Genomic DNA, 21,798 nt, shown 5'->3' with positions numbered 1-21,798 from the left:
ATTTGATTGGGTGACTTCGGGAGAAAAATGAGCGTGGGAGGGGGCCGAGTTGCCTTCCAATTTTTTTGGTCACTTAAAAAGGCCACTAGAACTTTTAATTTCGTTCGAATGAGCCCTTTCAGGATATTCTAGGACTACTGAATCGATACGATCATCCATGGAAAAAAACAACAAACAAATAAACACGCATCCGTGATCTTTCTTCTGGCAAAAAATACAAAATTCCACATTTTTGTAGATAGGAGCTTGAAACATCTACAGTAGGGTTCTCTGATACGCTGAATATGATGGTGTGATTTTCATTAAGGTTCTATAGCTTTTAGGGGGTCTTTCCCCCTTTTTTCAAAAATCAGCCAAATTTTCTCAGGCGCGTAACTTTTGATGGGTAAGATTAAACTTGACGAAACTTGTGTATTTGAAATCAGAATTAAAATCTGATTCTTTTGATGTATCTATTGGTACCAAAATTCGTTTTAGAGTTTCGGTTACCATTGAGCCGGGTCGCTCCTTACTTACAGTTCGTTACCACGAACTGTTTGATTAAAAACAGTCGAACTTGTTTCTCACTATGTCTATAATGTATTTGAAGTACTAGACCCGCCGACAAGAGCAAAATTCTCGCAAGTTGATGTTACGCTAAGCTTGTATAAGAAGTAGATGACGTATTTCCTTGATAATAAGACTTCAAAGGCAGCATTTCTGTATAAATATTAATGAGGAAGCGCAATGGACCAATATTTTTCGCGTTTTTTACATTCAGAAACGAGCTGGGATTAATTAAAAAATTAGCTGGTCTAAGTAAAGAGCGACTTTGAAGCTTAAAACGAGCAACAGTTTTAAAGTTACTTAATTAATTATGGTTTTTTTCCAAATTTCTGGGGGGGGGGGAACTATCCCTCCAAACGAAGCCACTATCAGTATTACAGGGAGAGAAATTTAAGATAAAATTCCACAGGACAGCATGAAAAGACAAACCTTAAAACAAAACTATAATAGAAGAGGCCCTTTCTCAATTAATATATTTATGAAACTACTCTGTTTGTCTAAGATTTATCCAACTATTGTTTGATTTCAACTACGAACTAATTAAAATCCAACGCATTGCCATCAAGGCCGCATCAAGGGGGGAGGGGATTCGATTCCCCCCCCACAAAAAAAAACACAGGTAAAAACGTACAAAAATCCATATAATCACGTTTGATGCGTTTTTAACCCCCCCCCCCCGTCTCCGAACAAAAATCCTGGATAGCCTTGATTTCTATGGAAGATGGGTTCGGGAGTTATATATATATATATATATATATATATATATATATATATATATATATATATATATATATATATATATATATATATATATATTGCACTGCCTATAGTGCTATATAATAGCACTTCCCGGTCCAATCATCAAGAAAGCTCAGAAGCATCGCTAACATTATTCTAAGGGGGGGGGGGATGATCCAACCGAATGCCTTGTCATTTGTAGGACCGATATTGAAATTCCACTGAAAGTGGAAAGAAATCACTGTAAAAAATGCCGCGCTCCGCTTTTAATTTCCCGGTCGCAATTTTTACCGACTGGCCTAATATATTGGCGAAGACGCTCCCTATCGACAAAATGACACCTCTGCCTAATAATGAACAGTCGTATCTCCTACTTGTCAAATTGAAACCAGATATAGATAGCCGCAATCAAATATGTAGTAAGTTCCCCCCCCCCCCCACCATTACAGATTAAAATTATGAGAGAACTACCGGTATTTTAAATCTTAAGTTGATAGCCCCTAGCCATACACGCGATGGACATAGACAGCTCATAAACTTGACCCAAATCCGGCTCAAAAAGCATTTGGTGGAAGATATGATGCTTAACTCAATTGGTTGTTGCATTAGGGCCACGTTCAATTCAATAAAACGAAATTGCCTCATAAACGTAAACCTGCAATAAAGAATCTCTGTTTCCATCTGTCCAAAATTCAATTTATTACGAAAATTACAACTTAACACGACAATAAAAACATATTTCTCACAAAACAGGAGGTAGATACGTAATTACATATTCCATTTGATTTTCACTATAGCACTGCTATGGTGGCGATTTATAGAATATCAAATATTCTAAAATACACTTTTAAAATGCAACATATCGAAGGTCGGGTTATTTCAGTTAAATGTTGAGCAAGCGTTAACGGTAACTATTTATAGGAAAATAATAAATTGTAAAAAGTAACTTTCATAAGTAGAAGATACAGACCAAAAAAAGTGGATCTATAAGGTTTGTCCCCGAAATATATCTTAAGCCCCCCCCCCCCTTTCCGTGAAAGATATTCTTATGATACACATCTGAGACTACATGACATTTAAAAAGAAGATTTTAGAGATGACCTTATTATTTCTTTGCTTACTAGTATCAGGGGTGGATCCAGGATTTTTTTTTTTTGGGGGGGGGGGGCAAAACAGGTTGATCCGATAAACTTGCGTTAGGAGCAAGTTTAATTAACGCAAACTTGCGTTAATTAAGTAAACTACACTACTTTAGGGGGACGCGCACCCACCTCGCCCCTCCCATGGATCCGCCACTGACTACTATCGTACCGTATATGCCTTAATGTGATACATTCCTATCAAAAAGGTGCATCTATATCTTGACGAGTTAGTCACGAGATACAAAATATAGTATAATTTTAAAACCGTTTCCCACATTTTCCAAGATGAATATAAATCAATTTTATTTTGAAAACATAGGCTATTTTATGCAAAAATGACGACTTTATTCAAGTTACAAATCTTAATTGTTTAATAAGCATTAAAACCAAGAAACAGTTTTCAATTTATGAAAGCAGTAAATATTATTCATATCTTTTGCATTAATTTTTTAACCTATATTATAGAACACGCTACTTTTATTGATATTTTCCCCAAATACCATTATGTTTTGGTTAAAATCACTTTCTTTGTACGTCTTCAAGTAAAAAAACAAACATTTTTGCAGCATTATTAATTTCTTGATTTCAGGATCTGTCAGACCAAAGCCGTATCCGGGGGGGGGGGGGGGGTTGGTAAGGGGTTTGAACCCTCTCCCCAAATATTTGCCCGACTTTTAAAAAACGTAGCAAATATGTATAAACAAATTTTTGTCGCGTTTTTAATTTTTTTGTACCCCTCCCCCCCCCGAGAAAAATCCTGGATACGGCTCTAGTCAGACCCTAGTCAAACCCTCTTATGTTTAATCTTTTATAGTGCAATTTTTCCTCATTCTTCAAAGCTGATAGATAAAGCTTTGAAGATTAACCTGAAAACATTGAGCGAGGCACGTATCTATTTGAATTAAGAACCTTCATAAAGGTCTTACTTTTAAGAGTGAAGGTGGCTAAGGGGTTATCCAGCTTACGTCAGTTTAAATCTTTGTCTTCAATTTAATGACTTTGTCTTTGTTTAATTACTCTTTACCTCGAATCAAGGGGGCCGGAAAGAATTCTTCAAAGGGGCAACAAACCTGGAATAATTGTGAAAATCGTTGGATAAAAAGAATTGACAGAAAAGGGTCATCTTTTCACAAACATTTACACCTGTCTATATTTTTGTCTTTAACTGTCTATATTTTTTTCAAGGGATAGAGAGAATGTCTGTCCCCATCTTCTTGTGGCTACCCCTAACTCAAATAACCATTTCAATTTGAAATAATTTTTTCAGTGTTTTGGCTCGAGTTAGTATTATCAATGGTAAATAACAGTTTATAATACAAAATTACTTTTTCTAGCAATAAAAAAGGGAAAATCAACAGTATTTCGATAAGGCCATGGATAAATTCGTTAAAACTTGTTATTAAATGCCCCTCAGGCCAGGTTACTTGGTGCGATCGTGCATCTAGAATAAATTCTTTACAATTTTCTGCATTTATTTCTCAAAGATGAGACATTTCAGTTTGTTGAAGTAGAAAAGAAACTTACAAGGACAAAATCTGAAAGCCCGTACCGAATTTGATAAAAGGTTCTAAGAAACCGACCTTCGACATGCATTTCTCTTCACTTTCTAAATAATTTGTACCATTTAATTATCATTTACAAGGAATAATAATTTCAAGAAAAGGCAGCTTAAAATCAGAAATATTATAAAAAACAAGAGATAATGATTGTCCCATTGTTAATACGTTTAAAAAATAACAACTAACTAAAAAAATCTCGAACAATATTCATAAAATTTCAGAATTATAACGATTCAATCGTTTTGACTATTAAGTGCAACTAGTGCTTAAGTCCTTGGAACCCTAATAGAACCTTTGTGACTTTCAGAAAAGCTGCACAGGAAATATATAGGAATCAAACAAAAAGGTATTTACCTATCAGAATGTTGGCCAATCTAAATCAAAACACATTCTCTGAAAAAGCAGGTTTTGAGTTAAGCCACCACTCGTTACCCATTTGTGTATTTTTTTCAGACATTTTCAAATGGTACAAACTTCTGATCTCAATCGCAAATATGAACAAGGCGCGTAAAAAGAGACGGGAGATATGGGGCCATTATCATACCTAATACTGATATTTCAACGGTTTTTTTTTCTATATTTTTCATTAAACTGACCCTTTGCTTTTTTCGAATGTGTGCCACCCCCTTTCACACTAGCGATAACGGAGCGTATTTCATCAGCACTAAGAATTTCTTTTTCAGAAAAAGGACAAACTGGATACCGCTTGACATATTATATGACCAGCCCTATCGATTCACTGGATCTGTGAACTCACTAGATAGCTCCGTTTTCGTTTTTCCGCCCTTCGAAACATGATGTTTACTATCAGGTTGATGCACCCTGTAAAATACGAACAGATGCATAACTTAGGTTAAAACATGTGTTTAAAATAATTTTATATTTCTTGATTGATTCAGTAGAGCCTTAGAGGGTGGGCCAAACTGCTGAAAATAAGCTCTGCTGGAACGAAAACACTCAAATAAAGATCCGGTGTAATGGAATCATTAGTTTCTTGTTGAAATACTCACTGTTAATAGATTATGTGTTTTGTTTTAATGGCCACTTATGTTGCATATTTCTAAGAAAAGAGAAATTACCAGATTCTTCAAAATATGATAAAGTGAAAAAGACAGCACAGAAACCAGTTAAAAAGGGAAAATAGGAAGAAATTTCACAATTTACCCCCTCTCCCAACCTTCGGAATAGGGTGTTATAAGGAATGTTATGTGTATGAATAATAAATCTGATTTTCTATGGTTTTGTATTACCATAAAGCAGGAAAAAAACTGCATCTATAAACTAAAAAAAATCAACAAAATGACGCAAGGTCTAAAAATATTGCCAGGAAGTACAGTTAGGGCAAGAAAAAATCGAGTTTTTAATATTCGGCACAAACTCCCAGGTACCCAATTTAGTTCTTGGCACAAAAATAATTATCAAAGTTAACAAGCTCGTAAAGGAACTGATGAGATTCACTAATTACACCATAAACTGATCACAAAGCTGAAAATGGTTGCTCCTTATTAAGCTCCAGAATATCTAGGCTGCTGCGGAACTACGACTGCCCTCTTCTATTCACTAAGGTGAGTGGATCTTCCGCTTTTGCGTTAAATGAGTAGCGATATGTTTATGCATATGATCTTTTCGAATAAATCCTTTTTGACAAACTCGACAAATATATGGCTTTAAACCAGTATGTACGCACATGTGTCTATTTAGATCTGTTTTATGATTAAACTGCTTTGGGCACTGATGGCACTTATATGGCTTATTGCCAACATGTTTCGATTGGTGATATTTGTAGTTTTCTTCATCGCAAAATCGTTTACCGCATATTCCACATTTGAAGGGTCGATCTCCAACGTGGTAACTGTTACAGTGTTGTGTGAGGTAGCAAGTGCGATTGAAAGTTTTGTCACAATATGAGCAGCGATATTTCACTTCACCCCCTCCAGTGATGGCGCTGACATCAGCCTCAGTAAGGGAGTTCAAAAAGATGTTGGTTGGGAAGCGTTCAGGGCTGGCAGGTTCACTGTGGGTTGATAAAACCTGTTAGAAAATTAGTATATGAAAATAATGGAAACATGAGACATAAAAAACACTTCAAAAATAATTTCACTTTTTTAAATTATCATCTTCGCATTTTGAAGGATGACAATGTATCAGACATTGATTTCCAAGAGAGCGGAATCAAGCAAAACTATATCAAACCTAATACTTTGAGCATATATTTATTCTATGGCGGTCATTAAACTGGGAAAAAAATAAAGGTAAACCAAAATTTAAACGAAAGTCAAAAAATAAAATCAAAAATTAAACAGCCATTGCTATTCCGCAACTAGACCAGGCACAATATTCTACTGCAGGGCTTTGGTAGTTACCTGGAATTCTGAGATTTGACAGGGACGGAGGAGTAAGATTTGTGCCATGCCTCCCCATCCTCAAAAAGGTTGTAAAGTACAAGAGTTAGAAGGTTGGGGAAAACTATTCTGTTGTTTCAGAAATACCAATTTCAGATAAATTTTGTCTATGGCTCTGAGGTGTCTGTTGTAACAGAGGCTTCCATTTTGATAGTAATTGCATCACTTTAAACCCTAAAATCCTAATTTAACACGGTTTGAAGCATTGTATATGCTAAATAGTTGGTTAGTTACTTTTATTTATTTTTTTTACAGAAGACATAGTAAAAAAGGGCGACGACTTTCCATTATATTTGTCTTTCCTTTTTACCTCGCCATAATGAGAATGAGCAGATGATAGTTCAAAGTTTTGGGAAAGCTCATTCAAAACAAATTCCGAAGCCTAGTACCATTTTTATTTAATTAGCAGGACTATTCACGGGTATCCAAAACCCTTTCTGTGGCACGTACCCCACCCCTAGTACAAACCCATCGCATCAGATAAAAACTTTGTTGTCTAAAGAGCATACTTAGAAGGACAGAAAAAAAAATGCATGTCTCACTAGGAGCCAGGACAACAAATTGTGCAAATACCTCATTTCAGAACACAAGTTTGATTTACAGAAGAACTACAATTGTAAAATGATCACCCTGAAACAAAATGCAGTATGTGGCATGCGTGAATGTTACGTGGCTTCAGATTTCTGCCATAGTTTTGTACCAAACCTTATTGATTAAAAACCTTAAGATAATAATGTAATATAAATCTAATTTCCCCTCCCCTGATTTTGAAAAATGTCTTTTTTGATATTTTTCCTTTTGAGAATCGAAAAATAAACAAATTCAACTATCCCACAAGATTAAAAAAAACTAAAAAAAAAGAATCCTTGTCCCCCTACATTTTCGTTGCTAGTAGTAACAGTATAGACAAAGCCGTAATTACATACTTCGCAAATGGCTGAATTCTACGAAAGTTAGTACTTACGGATTTCTTATCAATCACTACAAACTTGATACTAAAATGACAAAAACCTAGCATGTTGCATACGTATTTCAAAAAGACTTACGATTTCACCACAGTAAGTAATAAGTACCAAAAGGTTCCTGAACTTTTTTATTACAAATCCAAGTACGCCCCTGAATCTAAATTGCTAAAAAATAGATATTTTATTTCAACCTTCATGTAAATCAATAGGAGTTAAAAACAAGGACATTGGAAAGCCCTCACGAAGAGATTTTTTGAAACACTTAATCTTTAATTTGTTATTAATTAAACATATTGTCTTCGTAAAGAAAAGAAAAAATTGAAAACTTAGAACTTGCATGAATTAGCCTTAGTATCAAAGAGCTTCAAAATTTGCAGGAAATATTGAACTGAAATACGATACTTAGTTTTTTAATTGACATAATGTTTAAAATTCATCTAATGCTATGCCTTGATCTAGACAGTAAAGAATGATTGCAAAAAAGGACCCTTGGGCCCCCTACCCCAGCTAAGTGCACATTAACATGTCGCACCTATTTCAGCTTATTATCATTCAGGGATTAGGTAGGCAACAATCCTCAATAATTGTATTTCTGTCATTAAATAATTATCCGCACAAATTAAAATATATTCGTTAATGTTTTATATTTTAACGTGCGATTAGGAAGTTTCAACTTTACAGAAAGCACCCAACCCACAACAATAAAATTTTAGCTCTGAAGACAGTATTGTGCTCTACTTTCAACCTTCCAAAAATATTAACTATCCCTCCCCCAAAGAGTTCACCATAATATACCTCATACTTGAACATAATTAGCTTGTCTCTTTTACAGTCACCCCCCTTCCCCGTAAATTCCTCCCTGTGCACATACCAGTATTAATATTGTGTTTCCCGACAGAATTTTACTTCAACAATTTTTTATCATGTTAAAAATGGTTCATATATAAAATGTGAGGACTGGAGAAAAAAATATTTCACCCCCTCATAACAGCACAAAATTCGAAGTACTCATACCCTTTCCCCAAAAAAGTCCTTCCTGAAAGTATCAATTTGATTCCTCAGCCTTCAGATAAGACGACTACGTGAGATAACTTCCCAAAACTCCATATACAACTCGATACCATTCAAATGAAACCTGACTGTATAATGAAAAATAATCGCTTGACTTTAGCTTCAGTTACCCGTATAAGGTCACGCGATTATTTTAAGACCTGAAAATTAGTGATTGACTGGGAGTATACGACATAACCAATTATATAGGTAGATATTTGCATAGCGTTACGTTTATTCAAACCATCCTCTCAATTTTATAGCAGCAACCCTAAGTTATAAACTGCGAAGATCAGTACAGAATTTCGTTCGGTAGTAGATTTTTTGATTGAATGTTTCGGAATGAATTGCATTTCTGTATTTTTTTTTTTTTTTTAGAAATGAAAACATTGTATTGGCACGAGTGTGATATTTCTAAGGAAGGTAAAGTGACCCTCGGTTAAATGTTCAAAATCCCTCTCCCCGTCAAAATCAAATGAGGCATAGAAATAATGATAATTCATTTTTTCATATTAATTATCACATTATTATACACACTAAAAAAAGCCAAAAAAAAACCCCACTAGATTCCCAACTGAATTAGGCAGATCATACTGCTCAAGCAGCAAATACTAGCCATTCATTGAAACTCGTATAGTTTTCAAAAAAGCTGTTTTACTATGGTTGCGTTGTGGATTGATGCTCCGCTTGGCAATATTGTACCCGGGGTTTAATCCCAGCTGCCGCGAAGTTGGACGACAGGCTTGTCCCTGAAGATAAGATCCAGCAACTGAAACGTCAATTTGATGCCCTGTGAGTCATCAATGGCCTAGGAGAATCAATAATTTCTTATTATTTATTATCATTTTACCCCTAACTGATATATAGCAACAGCGAAGCAAGTTTTACCTGGTGATTCACTGTTAAGAAGACGTCAGACACAGGGCCGATATAATTCCAACAACACTGCAGATTGTATTGCGCAGTGCATATTTGGGCACTTACGTGTTATAGCAACCACACTTTATTCTTGATCTGTAATAAAACCAGCTTGCTGTTTTCAAACGGAGATAATCAGCTTAGCCTGAGCGAGACAAACGGTAACTGCAGGCAAGGCTGTACCCATAATTTTTTTCGGGGGGGGGGGGGTATTCAGATTTTTTTCGTTTTTTTACGCAAAAAAATCCTCAAAAAATACATAAAAAATTGTTTATATCCATTTTCGTTATGTTTTACGAGCCAGTCAAACATTTCGGGGGGGGGGGGGGGGTCAAACTCCCCACCCCCCTGGGTACGGCCTTGACTACTACTACTACTAACAACTCACCGCAGCACCAAGCCGACTGAGGCCAACACAGCTACACACACTCATCCTTCATCCCAATATATTCAAAGCCTCTCTTTTCATACCCTCTCGTGAAGTTCTCATTTTCGTTAAATCTTTCTTTATGACATCCTTTTATCCCAGACGGGGACGACCTGCTTTCCGTTTAACCCTAGATGGTTGGCCGAAAAGAAAAATCTTCGGCACTCTGTCATCCTACATCCGCACAACGTGCCCTAGCCACCTCAACCTTTCTTTCATTATAGCCCTAGAGAGCGGAATTGAACCACATTTCGTACAGACTATTGTTTGAAATACGATCAGTCAGCTGGGTACGCAAAACAATCCTTTAGCCATTTCTCTGGAAAACATCTAGCAAATCTTCATCCGTTTTTCGGAGCGCCCATGCTTCAGAGCCATATTTGACCACAGTCATCACTGTAGCTTCTAATATTCTTAGCTTGGTTTTTAGAACTTTCTTCCATTTCTTTCAAACTTTTTTTTGAACTGTGAAAAAACACCCTGACCCCTTGCTCCCCTCTTTTTAACATCTTTACTTTCCCAGCTATCTTTATTGAAACTACTACAAAGGTAATTGAAGCTGCCCTGCTGGTCAATCTTTTCATTACCCAACGTCACCTTTTCATCTTCACTTATTCCTAGCCTTAGTGACTTAGTCTTCCTAACATTAATTTTCAGACCAATTCTAGCACCCTGAACTCGCAAAACCTCTAAAACTTCATTCATTTTGCTCACACTTTCATCAAGGATGCTTAAATCATCAGCATAATCCAAGTCCAGGAGAATTTTTCCTCCCGATTTGATTCCGTGGTCTCCCATTGCCTTTCCTGTGCCCCTTGAAACCAAGTTAGTCAAAATAATCCATGTAAAGCGGGATAGAATACAACCCTGCTTAACTCCTGATTTAATACAGAACCAGCTGCTAACCTCATTTGCTACCTTAACCGCAGCAGTGTTGTTCTTGTACATAGCACTAATCACTGTAGTGTATTTGTCTGGTATACCATACAAGGATAAAACCTTTACTAAAGCTCTTCTAACAACAGAATCGAACGCTTGCTGATAATCAATAAAACTGAGAAACAAAGGGGTTTGAAAACTCAGGCACTTCTCAATTATTAACCTAAGAATGAAAATTTGGTCGACACATCCTCTACCTTTTCTAAAACTGCACTGTTCTTCTCTAAAAACTTTGTCTACGGCATCTCTCAGTCTAAAAGGTATCATATTACTAAGTAATTTACTACCTACAGAGACCAAACAAACGCCTCGATAATTACCACACTTTCTGTTATCATCTTTCTTGTAAAGAGGTTTAATTAAGGTTTTCCTAAAATCGTTAGGTATTTCCCCTTTTTCAAATATTATATTCATAATCTTCAGTAAATTATTTCTAACCTCAGAGCCACCATATTTCAGGAACTCATTTACCACCCTATCAGCACCTGAAGCCTTATTATTCTTTAATCCTTTTAGTACTGTTGCTAATTCCTCCTCATAAAACAAATCTTCCTTCACATCCAAGGTATCACAAAGTTTTTCATTTTCCTCTATATTTTTTCCTGGAACTCTATCTCGGTTAAGCAAATTCTCAAAATGTTCGGCCCATCTCTCTTTAGTTTTTTCCTTGTCGCTAATTGCGACCCCATTCCTATCTTTAAATGGGCCAAGTCCGGATTGACTATTCCCTCTCAATTTATTAACATGCCAGTACAATATTTTACTATTATGCCGTCTAGCTGCATCTTCCAGATCCTCGGCAATTTTATCCGTGGCCTCCTCTTCAAACCTCCTTAGTTCACATTCTAATGCTTTCTCCACTTTCTTTACATTTCTTTTGTTTTCATACGATCTATCACTCAGATAATTCTTGTACGAGTCCTTTCTCCTTTCTATTAAACATAAAGCCTTTTCACTAATATTCTTAGCTGCAGTTCTAGCTTTCTTCCCTAATGCACCTTCAGCAACTTCACAAATTATTTTTCTAAAATTATTCCAACCATCTTCCAAATTATCAAATTTAAAACTCTCAAGTTTAGTATTCAACTTTTCCTGGAAACTTTCTCTCACATTCTCATCCTTGAGCCTACCAACATCATAGCTTCCCGGAAGGTAGTTACTCTACCGAAATTACATCTGTAAATCAACCCTTGACACTACTAGATTGTGATCTTTACTTGTAACATCAGTAATGGCACTCCAATATACCATAGTATCTTGTATTGATCCTGTCAGTCTTCGATTTACTATGACATAATCAATAAGGTATGCTCTCTTACCATCACGTGATTACCAAATTAACTTATAACCCATTTTATGACCAAACACCGTGTTGGTTATAGCTAGATTTCTGTACCAACAAAATTGCAAAAGTCAGTATCCATTACTGTTTTCTTTTCCTACGCCAAATTTACCTTGACTAGGATACCATATATCCCTATTTCCACCAACCTGGGCGTTAAAATATCCCAGTAATAACATCATGTTTCAACCTGGGACCCTGTCTATTTTCACCTGTACTGTAAGTAAAATTCATCTGAGTCACTAGCATCTCCGTCAGTCGGTTCTACAGGGGCATATACTAATATAATTGATACCCTGAACTTTCTAGTCAGAAAATGAGAAATCACTATTCCATTATTAATACCTTCCCTACCTAAACAAGACTTAGCAGCTTCCTTATTCATCATGAGCCCTACTCCCTGTCTATGTACCCCATCCTTCCTGCCTTCTTCCTCCTCCGCCTGTATTTATGACCCCGGGCGAGGGTGCCCCAGTTTCTATTATGGACCCCCAGGGACAAGGTCCCCCCCTGGTCCGTGCCTCCTATGGAGGTACCCTACATATATAGAGGTGGTTAAGTAATCAAAATGATGCGTCCTCAGTAGCCGGCTTCCATAATTTTATAATGTAGTTCCCACAGTATTTTTACCAGAGTATTACGTATTCAACATGTTTTGGTATATTTCATTAGCACTAACCTTAATTCAGTTCTTTGATGTGGTCGCTATAACACGTAAGTACCCATAATAGTTCTGGGATGACAATTGACAACGAAAAAACATGAAAAAAACGAAAAAAAACAAAAACGCCATGATGCAATGGCTTTCGGTCTCTGGATGTTTGAAGGGAAATTTTCATTAAAAAACCCAACTGCGTAAAAAGGTTTTAATTTTGATTGTATTTCAATGAGCCTATTACAATAAAGCATTTCCGGTTTCTATACTTTTCAGTAATTTCCCTTAGGTATTTTGTTTTTTTCATCTGTATAATTAGACATTTGTGTTACGGAACAAAAGGCAAAATGACATGGTCGCTCTAAATTATGCTTGCTTTAGATCAACATTTTGTAAATTTCAGGTGATTTAAAATCAATTTAAATCAAATAAAGTCAAATTAATAATAATATTTTGACAAAATTAGTGAATCTTCTCAGGTATATGTCAATAACTGACATATATTGTTAATACACCACTTAACAAATTAACATGAAACCAAGATAACGATGGCGGAACCTTGTTACATTTCCCTACCTCCTCATTTGTCAAAAAGAAAACGCGGCAGTTTTGGTAGTTTTTGAACTAAATTAATTTACTTAAATGGTTGCTTTTTCTCCGATTTTCAACTCTAACTGCCTAAAATACTAAATATACCAAGATCACTTAATCGAGACCAATTTAAGGCAAATGTTTAAACATAGGCAAAAAGAGGTACTTGTCAGTTATCGCAATCAAAGTCAAGTTGTTGATCTGAGTGAGACTGGTTTCCCTGCATTCGGAGATAATTAGCGTAGTCTCAGTGAAGTAAACTAAATAATAATAATTCTGTATTTAAAAGCCAATTAAAGCCATATACAAAAAGACATCATTTTCCTTACAACCTTACCATAAATTGGAAGACAGTTTAATCGAATCTGGATCCAAATCATCAGATAATTGATGGGCAATCCCAGCTTGAAATAAAACTCCTGTCTAAAATTCTCTTTTATTTCTCTATACACAGTAAGTCTCCGAGATTTATCCACAGCTGATTGCCATAGTTGCACTTATTGGTCTTCAAGTCTTGCACTAAATTCCTTGAAGAACTTTTCATGATCTGCTGGCCCTTTTCCCTTCTCCCACGAACTTGAAAATCCATATAGGTATACAGAATATAGGTATATTTTAATTAAATATTTGGTACTATCCTATTATATGGGCATTTACGAGGAAACAAGTCACGAAAAACCCATTTTTGACAGGTTAATTCAAGAGACGGCTTCAGAGTAATGCAATCCATTGCGTGGTATTCATTGCGTATACGATATTTAAACTGTTATTTTTTTGTGGTTTAGGGGGGAGGTACCTAGGTTATGTTACGTATTTAATATATGCAATGCTTTACAACCCCCCCTCCCCTAATGTGCAAATATATAGCCCAAATTTGTTTATAAATCATTATATTCATCCTATTTTATTTTATTTCATTAGCATTAACCAAACTTGACTTTTTAGAAATGCCCATAAAATCGGAAAGTACCAAATATTTAATATATAGTTAGTTATATATTTAATATAGTGCGTTCTGGGTGGCCTGTTTTCCATAATTCTCTGCTGTAGTTCCCGTAATTTTGTTTCTAAAGTATTATGTTTTCATCAAATTTCGGTATATTTCATTATGATTAACTTAACTTCAGTTCTTGAGTGTGGTCGGGAAAACTGACAAGTATCCAAACGATTACATCATGACTTGTAGAGAACACGAAGAGTAAGAAAATATTAATTAAATTCTGGAAAAAAATTCTGATTGGCCTAAACTAGCATTAGCTCAATCGCATTAATAAAAATCTCATCATGAATGGGGCATTTTGGGTTAGCTTGAAAATTTTGAATGACTCCATGACTTAACTCATATATGTGTTGTAATTGGCTTGTAATTTGGCTCACGAAATGAAAAAAAGAAAATCAAAAGGAAGAAAAGAAACCAAAAACAAATGTGGAAGCGGAATAGAAAAAAAAATAATCCTGACTTACCAGCAAAAAAAAACACAAAAAAACTAATTGGTGATTTAAAAATGACTGTTGTGCAAACAAAAGTATAACAAAATTATAGACTTCCTTATCATTTGCATAATTTCACTTAAATCAAAATCTTTTTTAAGGTCCAGTGATAGTTCTCAAATCTTAATTCAATTTGAAAGTGTTAACTTTGATTATTCCAACTTAATATACTTTGTAGCATACGATTTTCTCATCTATCTGCGCCATATATATGTCTCTTAAAATATTAACAAAATCTGGCTTTATAACAAAACAATATTTGGTTACGATTTGTACAAATCACAGTTGGTGGATGATAGAAGATAGCAAAAGCGTCTATTACATAGTAAGGTTAAAGGTATTTGTCCTTGTTGGGTAAGTATATAACCTATGCAGGTCTAAGCTTCAACCTCAATTACCAAGCAACTAAATTAAATTTTCAGGAGTCAAATAGGATTTATGTAAATAGTATTCTAAGGTTTGTGAAATTATTAAATGAGAAAAAAATAATGAAAGTGATTCTTGGGATCAATAAAGCGGAGACTTTGACTTCAGAGCCTTACCTTTTTAAAGCACAAGACATATATAACCAAACTGAACGAATGAACTGAATCATTAATGAACAGCAAAATTTCTAAAATAATCTTACCTACGTGAACTTACAGAGGTGGACGACTCTCCGTCACTACTTCCACTAGCTCTTCCAAACATCGGCTTTTCACCAATATCCAATGTATTGTTATTATTAAAGCCTAAGTTGGCTTCATCATAAGGCCCCGCTCCTCTAGTACCTTCCGAGGGCGGGGCCTGAGAGTTTGGGGGAAGCGCTGAATAAGAAAAATTAGGAACATCTTGATTGTAGGTACTTGAAAATGGAGGATAGATCGGACCCGAAGCGAACGACGCTAAGCTGCGAAGGGGTTGAGTGGGCCCTGAAGCGTACTGACTAGCTTGTGACTGAAAATGAGGTAGGTCAGAATATGATGGAGGTCCATTGGCTGGTGATTGGTTTGAGGCAGGCACAGTCATGGAGGTTGAATTTGTTCCGTTAGTCGTACTATTCGTAGACGTATTTTCAGTTGAAAATGGAGTGACTTGCGAGAATTCAGAATTATTAGAACCTAAAAAATTTGAAGGGCCGTTTCCGTTGGTCCCAGTAAAGCCAGATGGATTGCTAGTGGTAACTGAAAAATTTGAGGTACTTCCAACATTTCCTTTGAAACTATTTTGGCTACTACTATGGAATTGGCCCTGCTGAGGCATTGATTGAAAGTCTTGACGGAAATGACCCGGTGACATTAGCCCTTGAGATGCAGTAGGCGTAGGAGGTGTCCCTTGAGAATCTTCGTAGAACTGACCACTGACGTCACCTGAGCTAGTTGATGACTCAGGACTTCCGGGAGCAGGACTTGAAGAGGTTTGAGGTAATGATGTTGTATCAGCAGCTTTCATTTTGTTCTTTTCTGAAAAGGAAAATTAATCATTGATAAAAATGAGGATCCAAATTAGTGCTTCTAATTTCTTAGAATTTTGCGAGGGTTTCATGGAGAATACCTGCCTCGCCTCAATAAAACTCGTTCCCTCCTTGATTCCTCATCTATCTTTTCAAATCTTATTGAGAACAAAAAACAATATCATTACATATACAGGGCAACAACTATTTTCAGCGTGACAACTATATGCCCATACATTGTTGTTAAACAAGGATATACATCAAAACGACTTTCAGCATTAGACCGGAAGGGCATATTATGGTAACTATTAAATTTTCAAGTTAGAAATATTTATATTTTCAGAAATAAGCGAGTGGCTGCGGGATTGCCACGGACACAATCGTGCTTTTTGGACACATCTTCAAGTTCAACTATTAGGTCTTAGGAGTTCACCAAGGCCAAAAGGGGTACATTTATTATAAATTTAGGACATATATGATTCATAGAGTACGCTTTTGTGTCGAGAACAGCGTATATCCTAACACGGAATATTGTTTTTGATAGGTATAACAAGCCTATTGCAAAAAATAGGCTCGAACCACATTTTTTGTTTAGGAAGTTTTTTGTTTTGTTTTTAAGGAACAAGGGCTCTAAACCCTGAAAGGTATCTGGCCTTTATTTGTCGTGAATCCATTATTTAAGAGTAGTATACTTCTTACAATATGGTTAAATTCAAGTTTTTTTTTTAATTTATAAAATATAAAATTTAGTTGAAAAAGCTATAGGTTGAAAGTTATGGTTATTTTATTGAAAGCGCTATATTTGCTACGGTTACGTATGTACATAACTAAACCAAACATATAAAGAGACTATAGGGAAGAAGTATAAAGCCGAGGCTTTTGTGGGCCAAAAATAGACAGCGTTGACGTAGGGAGGGAGTGGGCTTTATTATCCTGCGGGCGCCTAATATTTACCCAAGTTGGTCGAACACACAAAACAACGTGTTTTTTTTTTTGAATTATCACACATATATATATATATATATATATATATATATATATATATATATATATATATATATATATATATATATATATATATATATATATATAAGTAGTTGCACTATGTTGAGCCAAGATTAGAGAGTGCCATAACAGGATATGATATCCTAGTAAGAGGTAGGCTACTGTTCCTGTAAGTTATCCAGTAAGTTATACTGATTCTAAATTGACAAAATGTATTAACTTCATTAGCATAATGACATGAGAGAAATTATTAGCATGGTGTCACAAAAAGGGTTAAACTACTAATTAAATTACTAACAACTCACTATAGCACAAAGCAACCTGAGGGCAACACAGGCAAGCACATTTCTTGTCCATCCCATTCTATCCAAAGCCTCCATCTTCAAACCCTCCCAAGAAGTTCCAATTTCCCTTAAATATTTACTTACAACTATGGTACCTTCCACCCCATTTAGGGACACCTGCTTTTTATGTGGACCTAGATGTCTGGCCAACAAGGACACTTGTTGGCAATTTGTCATCCACATAATGTGTCCTAGCCATCTCAACCTTTCTAAAAAAGGCCATGCGGATTTCAGCACAAAATCTCCAGACAGAGCAGAGGAGACAAAAAGCAAAACAAGAGGACTTTTTGCCAGCTAAAACCCCGGGAAAGTCGATTCTTTATGTAGTATTAATATATGCTGACTATTACATTCAAGTCTGTATTTTGAAACAGGCTATTTGATGCATTTGAGACGTCTTCCCTGGGAGCTGCATGTGTCATGTTACCTCTGGGGCAGTGTTTGCACTTTCTAGCCGTTCTCAATAAATGGCTACATAAAAAAGTTTACCCGATGCCACATTAGGCCCAAGGTATAAAACTACAAAGACACGGCGATCGGTTTCAGCTCTTGAAAGAGACAACAGATCTGAGAATCTGTGACCGAATCAGTGCCCCTCCAATTATCTAAAAGCATCCTTTCTCCATAATGAATATAAAAAAACAATTCATGAGATACATAGGTCTTCACTCAGTCAAAGGCATTGCATTGAATTTGATTAGAAAAGTAACTGCTGCTTGAAATTCAGCCTACTAAACCTAGTCTATTTCAAAAGAACATTGAAGTTAAAGGTTAAAAGGGCAGAATCTCAAAATACTGGAATACCAATTTTTGTAGTTGCCTCGCGGCAACATCAAACGAAAAAAAAAACAAGCTGTAACCCCTACAATTTCAAATTAAACAGGAAAAAAAAACATTTACATCAACATTTATCATTTGGCTCCGACTGCCCCCTTTGGAAACCCCACATTTCTCATTATTTTTATAATTGAGCATGCGGGAATAAATCCACTTTGGTACCATCCAATTACGTTCCACGACTGACATTGGAGCCGCTTTTCTTTTCGCATAAAATACCCAAATTCTAGGAAGTAAAAAAATTAAAAAAACTAGTTTGGCAACTTAATTCTAGTTGGGTACTGCAACGCTGGGTCGGGTAATCCACTAGCTTTTACTGCATTCTGATGGATGTTTGTAGAATAATGCCGTTTCAAATGTCCACTAGAAGTGAATCCCTTATTGCACGCTGCGCAGTAGAAAGCTTTGGGACGAACATCTCTGCTTGAAGTGCTGGTTGGCATTTGCCCCTGGATCATAATGGAGCTTGGAAATCCTGGAACTAAAAATATTGTTAATGTTTTCTTCAAAACATGCAAGAAAAAGTAGCACTTTTTTCATTCAACTTAACATAGCGGGAGGGGCTTGTCAAGAGTGATCGGGAATATATCCCGATGGGAAGTTTCGACAATTATGACCGAAAATGTGCTTTTATGACATTTCAGAACCTTTACCTTAAAACAATAGCTGTGTGAACGACTGTCTGTCAGATACGTTGGTATAAAATCTGTCTGAATCAAAGGAAATATCCAAAGCGTCTGATAAGTAACTCTTGACACAAAATGAAAACATGTTTACTTTTTGAATGAACTTCTACTGTTTTAACAAGAACGTGTTTTAACTACTGTTTTAACTAGTAATGGTTGTCTAGAATGAAATGCTGGTTCCAGCTATATGGGGCAAGCTCTCACAGTTCAACACTTTTCTAAGATGGGATTAAAAAGATCCTTAGTATATAAATAGAGACTAAGGGACACCTTAGTCTCCCAGATATATTGTCTTCTAAAGGTCAACCTCTGCAAGGAGTCCTAGGTATTGCTAGATCCAAGTAAGCCATCATAGAAGAGACCAGAGTGATTACTCAGTCGTTTTGCAAGAAAGTCACAGACAAAGACAACTCTATGCTATGGCAAAAAGAAATGCACGTTAATTCGGAGCCATCCCGAACACCTGTTTTAGCGCTAAGAAGAGAAGCCTTAAGATTCTCAGATTTCGACACAATGACATGCTTTGACTTATTTGAGATACACCGAATTAATTACAGTCAACGTTTAGTTTAATTCTGGCTCGATACTTAGAACACAAAAAGCAGGAGTTCATTTTTTAGCTTACACTACAGTCGTGCTTAGACACAAATTATTTGAAAAAAACTACTTTTTCTAAAGAGTTAAAGAGGCTGAGTCGCAAGTTCGAACCTTAAAACGTATAGAGATTAGGAGGTACAGTTGGGGGACTGCCGCCCCCCAAACCCACCGCTTTTGCAGCCTCTTTTGTTAAGATTTTTATTTTGGGGGTCTACCACCCCCCTAAACCCCTGCTTTTTCCCTTGCAAAGAAATGCTTTGCAACCCGAACGAAGTCTGCTTGAATTTTGTACAGTAAGAACATCCTATTGCATCTCTTTGAGTAGAAACAGTACTGAGCCTGTTTGCTGGATTTTTTTACAGGAGATTTTTCCCTAACCGATAACAAGCTATAATGTGATGAACTTAACAATTTCGAACAGAAAAAACAGGGAACAGAAGAAGGGCTCAGCATAAACAAGCAGTTTAGGTTCAGGTTAATCTATTTTTCCATCATACAGAATCAAACTGAATACATAACTATACCCGGCACAGAGACAAGTTTGTAGTTATAACTGTAACAGGCGGATTTGTCATTGCCGAATTCTCTGAAGATTAAAAAAAAATGCCATTGAAACAGTTTCATTCGTGTTGGTACGACCAACTGATTGCAGGCTACAGGACTTAAAAAATCTTAAAAAAAGAGGCTGCAAAAGCGGGGGGTTTGGGGGGCGGCAGCCCCCCAATTTTACCTCCTAATCCCTGTACGTTTTAAGGTTCGAACTTGTGACTCAGCCTCTTTAACTCTTTAGAAAACGTAGTTTTTTTTCAAATAATCTCTGCACAGTTTTGTACATTTTATTACTTATTATTGCTTGACTAACTGTTAGCTGATCTTGTCAGCAGTTAATGTGGGGGGGGGGGGGCTGCCGCCCCCAAGCCCCCCGCTTTTGAAGATTCTTTTGTTAAGGCTTTTAATTCCTGAATACTCAAATCAGAAGCACAGTAAGATTTTCTTTTTTCAACTTTTCTTCGAGCATGCGGGTATACGGCATGTTATCAAAGCAGTGGAGACTTGCCTGTAAGCTGAAGGCAGACTGTGATATTCTTCTGGAGACGCCTGTTGAGCCGAAGGATTTAATAGATTGGATTTAAAAAAAAAACTGACAAACTGAGTTTCTTTTTTAAACTTTAAATTTAAGAGAAACTACTTTAAATTCAATATATAAAAATTTTACTCTGACGGGAAATCGAACCCGGGTCTTCCGCTTGACAGGCACGAATACTGAACACTGTACCACCACAGACTCATGCTAAGTTATTTTAAGTCTCTGTAATCTATTTTCGACGCAAGCAAATACAAAGTAAAATTTTCGTTTTTCGATAAAAAAAAAACTACTGGGAAAGAGCTGGAATTTTTGGAAGCTTGCAGTCGGTCTTGTCAGGTTAAGATACTATGCTTTTAGGAATTTCAAAAATTAACATGGGCTCTTATAGGAAAACGAGGTTTTTCGTAAATGTAAATTCGGGGGATAATTTTTTCGGTCTGAAAATATCAAAAGGCCCTAACAGGTCGAATTCCACTTCGAATGAGTCCTCATTCACCCGTATCCGTTACCAACTGTGGCCTGTAGGCGTGTCAGATAAAAAAAAATAACTTGATGTTTGGTTTTTGGAAAACAGGGAAGGAGTGATCGGATTGAGCTGAAATTTTGAGGATAAGCTCCCAGGCCCTAGGAAAGCTTATCCTCTAAATTATAGGCAGATCGGACAACGTTAAAGGGGGGCTGTGGTGGGAAAAATTAACATAGGCTCTTATAGGAAAAGGAGGTTTTTCGCAAATGTAAATTCGTGATATAATTTTTTTCGGTCTGAAAATCTCCCACTCCCTAACAGATCGAATTCCACTTCGAATGAGTCCTCATTCACCCGGATCCGTTGCCAACTGTGGCCTGTAGGCGTGGCTGATAAAAAAAATAATTTTGATTAACATTAAGTGGTTATATTTGGTTTTTGAAAACAGGGAAGGAGTGATCGGATTGAGCTGAAATTTGGAGGATAAGCTCCCAAGCTCTAGGAAAGCTTTTCCTCTAAATTTCAGCCATATCGGACAATGTTAACGGGGGGCTGTGGTGGGAGGGTCGAAACTTCCGG

At 36.3% G+C, this 21,798-nt stretch overlaps 1 protein-coding gene across 1 annotated transcript in view; it reads right to left on the bottom strand.

Annotated features, from left to right (window-relative positions):
* Positions 1 to 1,964: 1,964 nt before the first annotated feature.
* The window catches only part of LOC148945336 (uncharacterized), a 39,127-nt gene continuing 19,293 nt past the window's right edge, over positions 1,965 to 21,798 (bottom strand). The window contains exons 3-5 of the mRNA XM_089099460.1: positions 18,652 to 18,864; positions 15,408 to 16,207; positions 1,965 to 6,016 (exon numbers count right to left, since the gene is read on the bottom strand). Coding sequence (XP_088955586.1) covers positions 5,546 to 6,016; positions 15,408 to 16,207; positions 18,652 to 18,864 — 1,484 coding nt within the window. The 3' untranslated portion in view covers positions 1,965 to 5,545. The remainder of the gene's footprint in view (positions 6,017 to 15,407; positions 16,208 to 18,651; positions 18,865 to 21,798) is intronic.

The sequence above is a fragment of the Artemia sp. Qi Xiang Cuo genome, chromosome 13 (assembly GCF_049724085.1).
Source record: "Artemia sp. Qi Xiang Cuo chromosome 13, ASM4972408v1, whole genome shotgun sequence".
Classification (NCBI taxonomy): domain Eukaryota; kingdom Metazoa; phylum Arthropoda; class Branchiopoda; order Anostraca; family Artemiidae; genus Artemia; species Artemia sp. Qi Xiang Cuo.
This window is presented reverse-complemented; position numbering and strand designations above follow the sequence as displayed.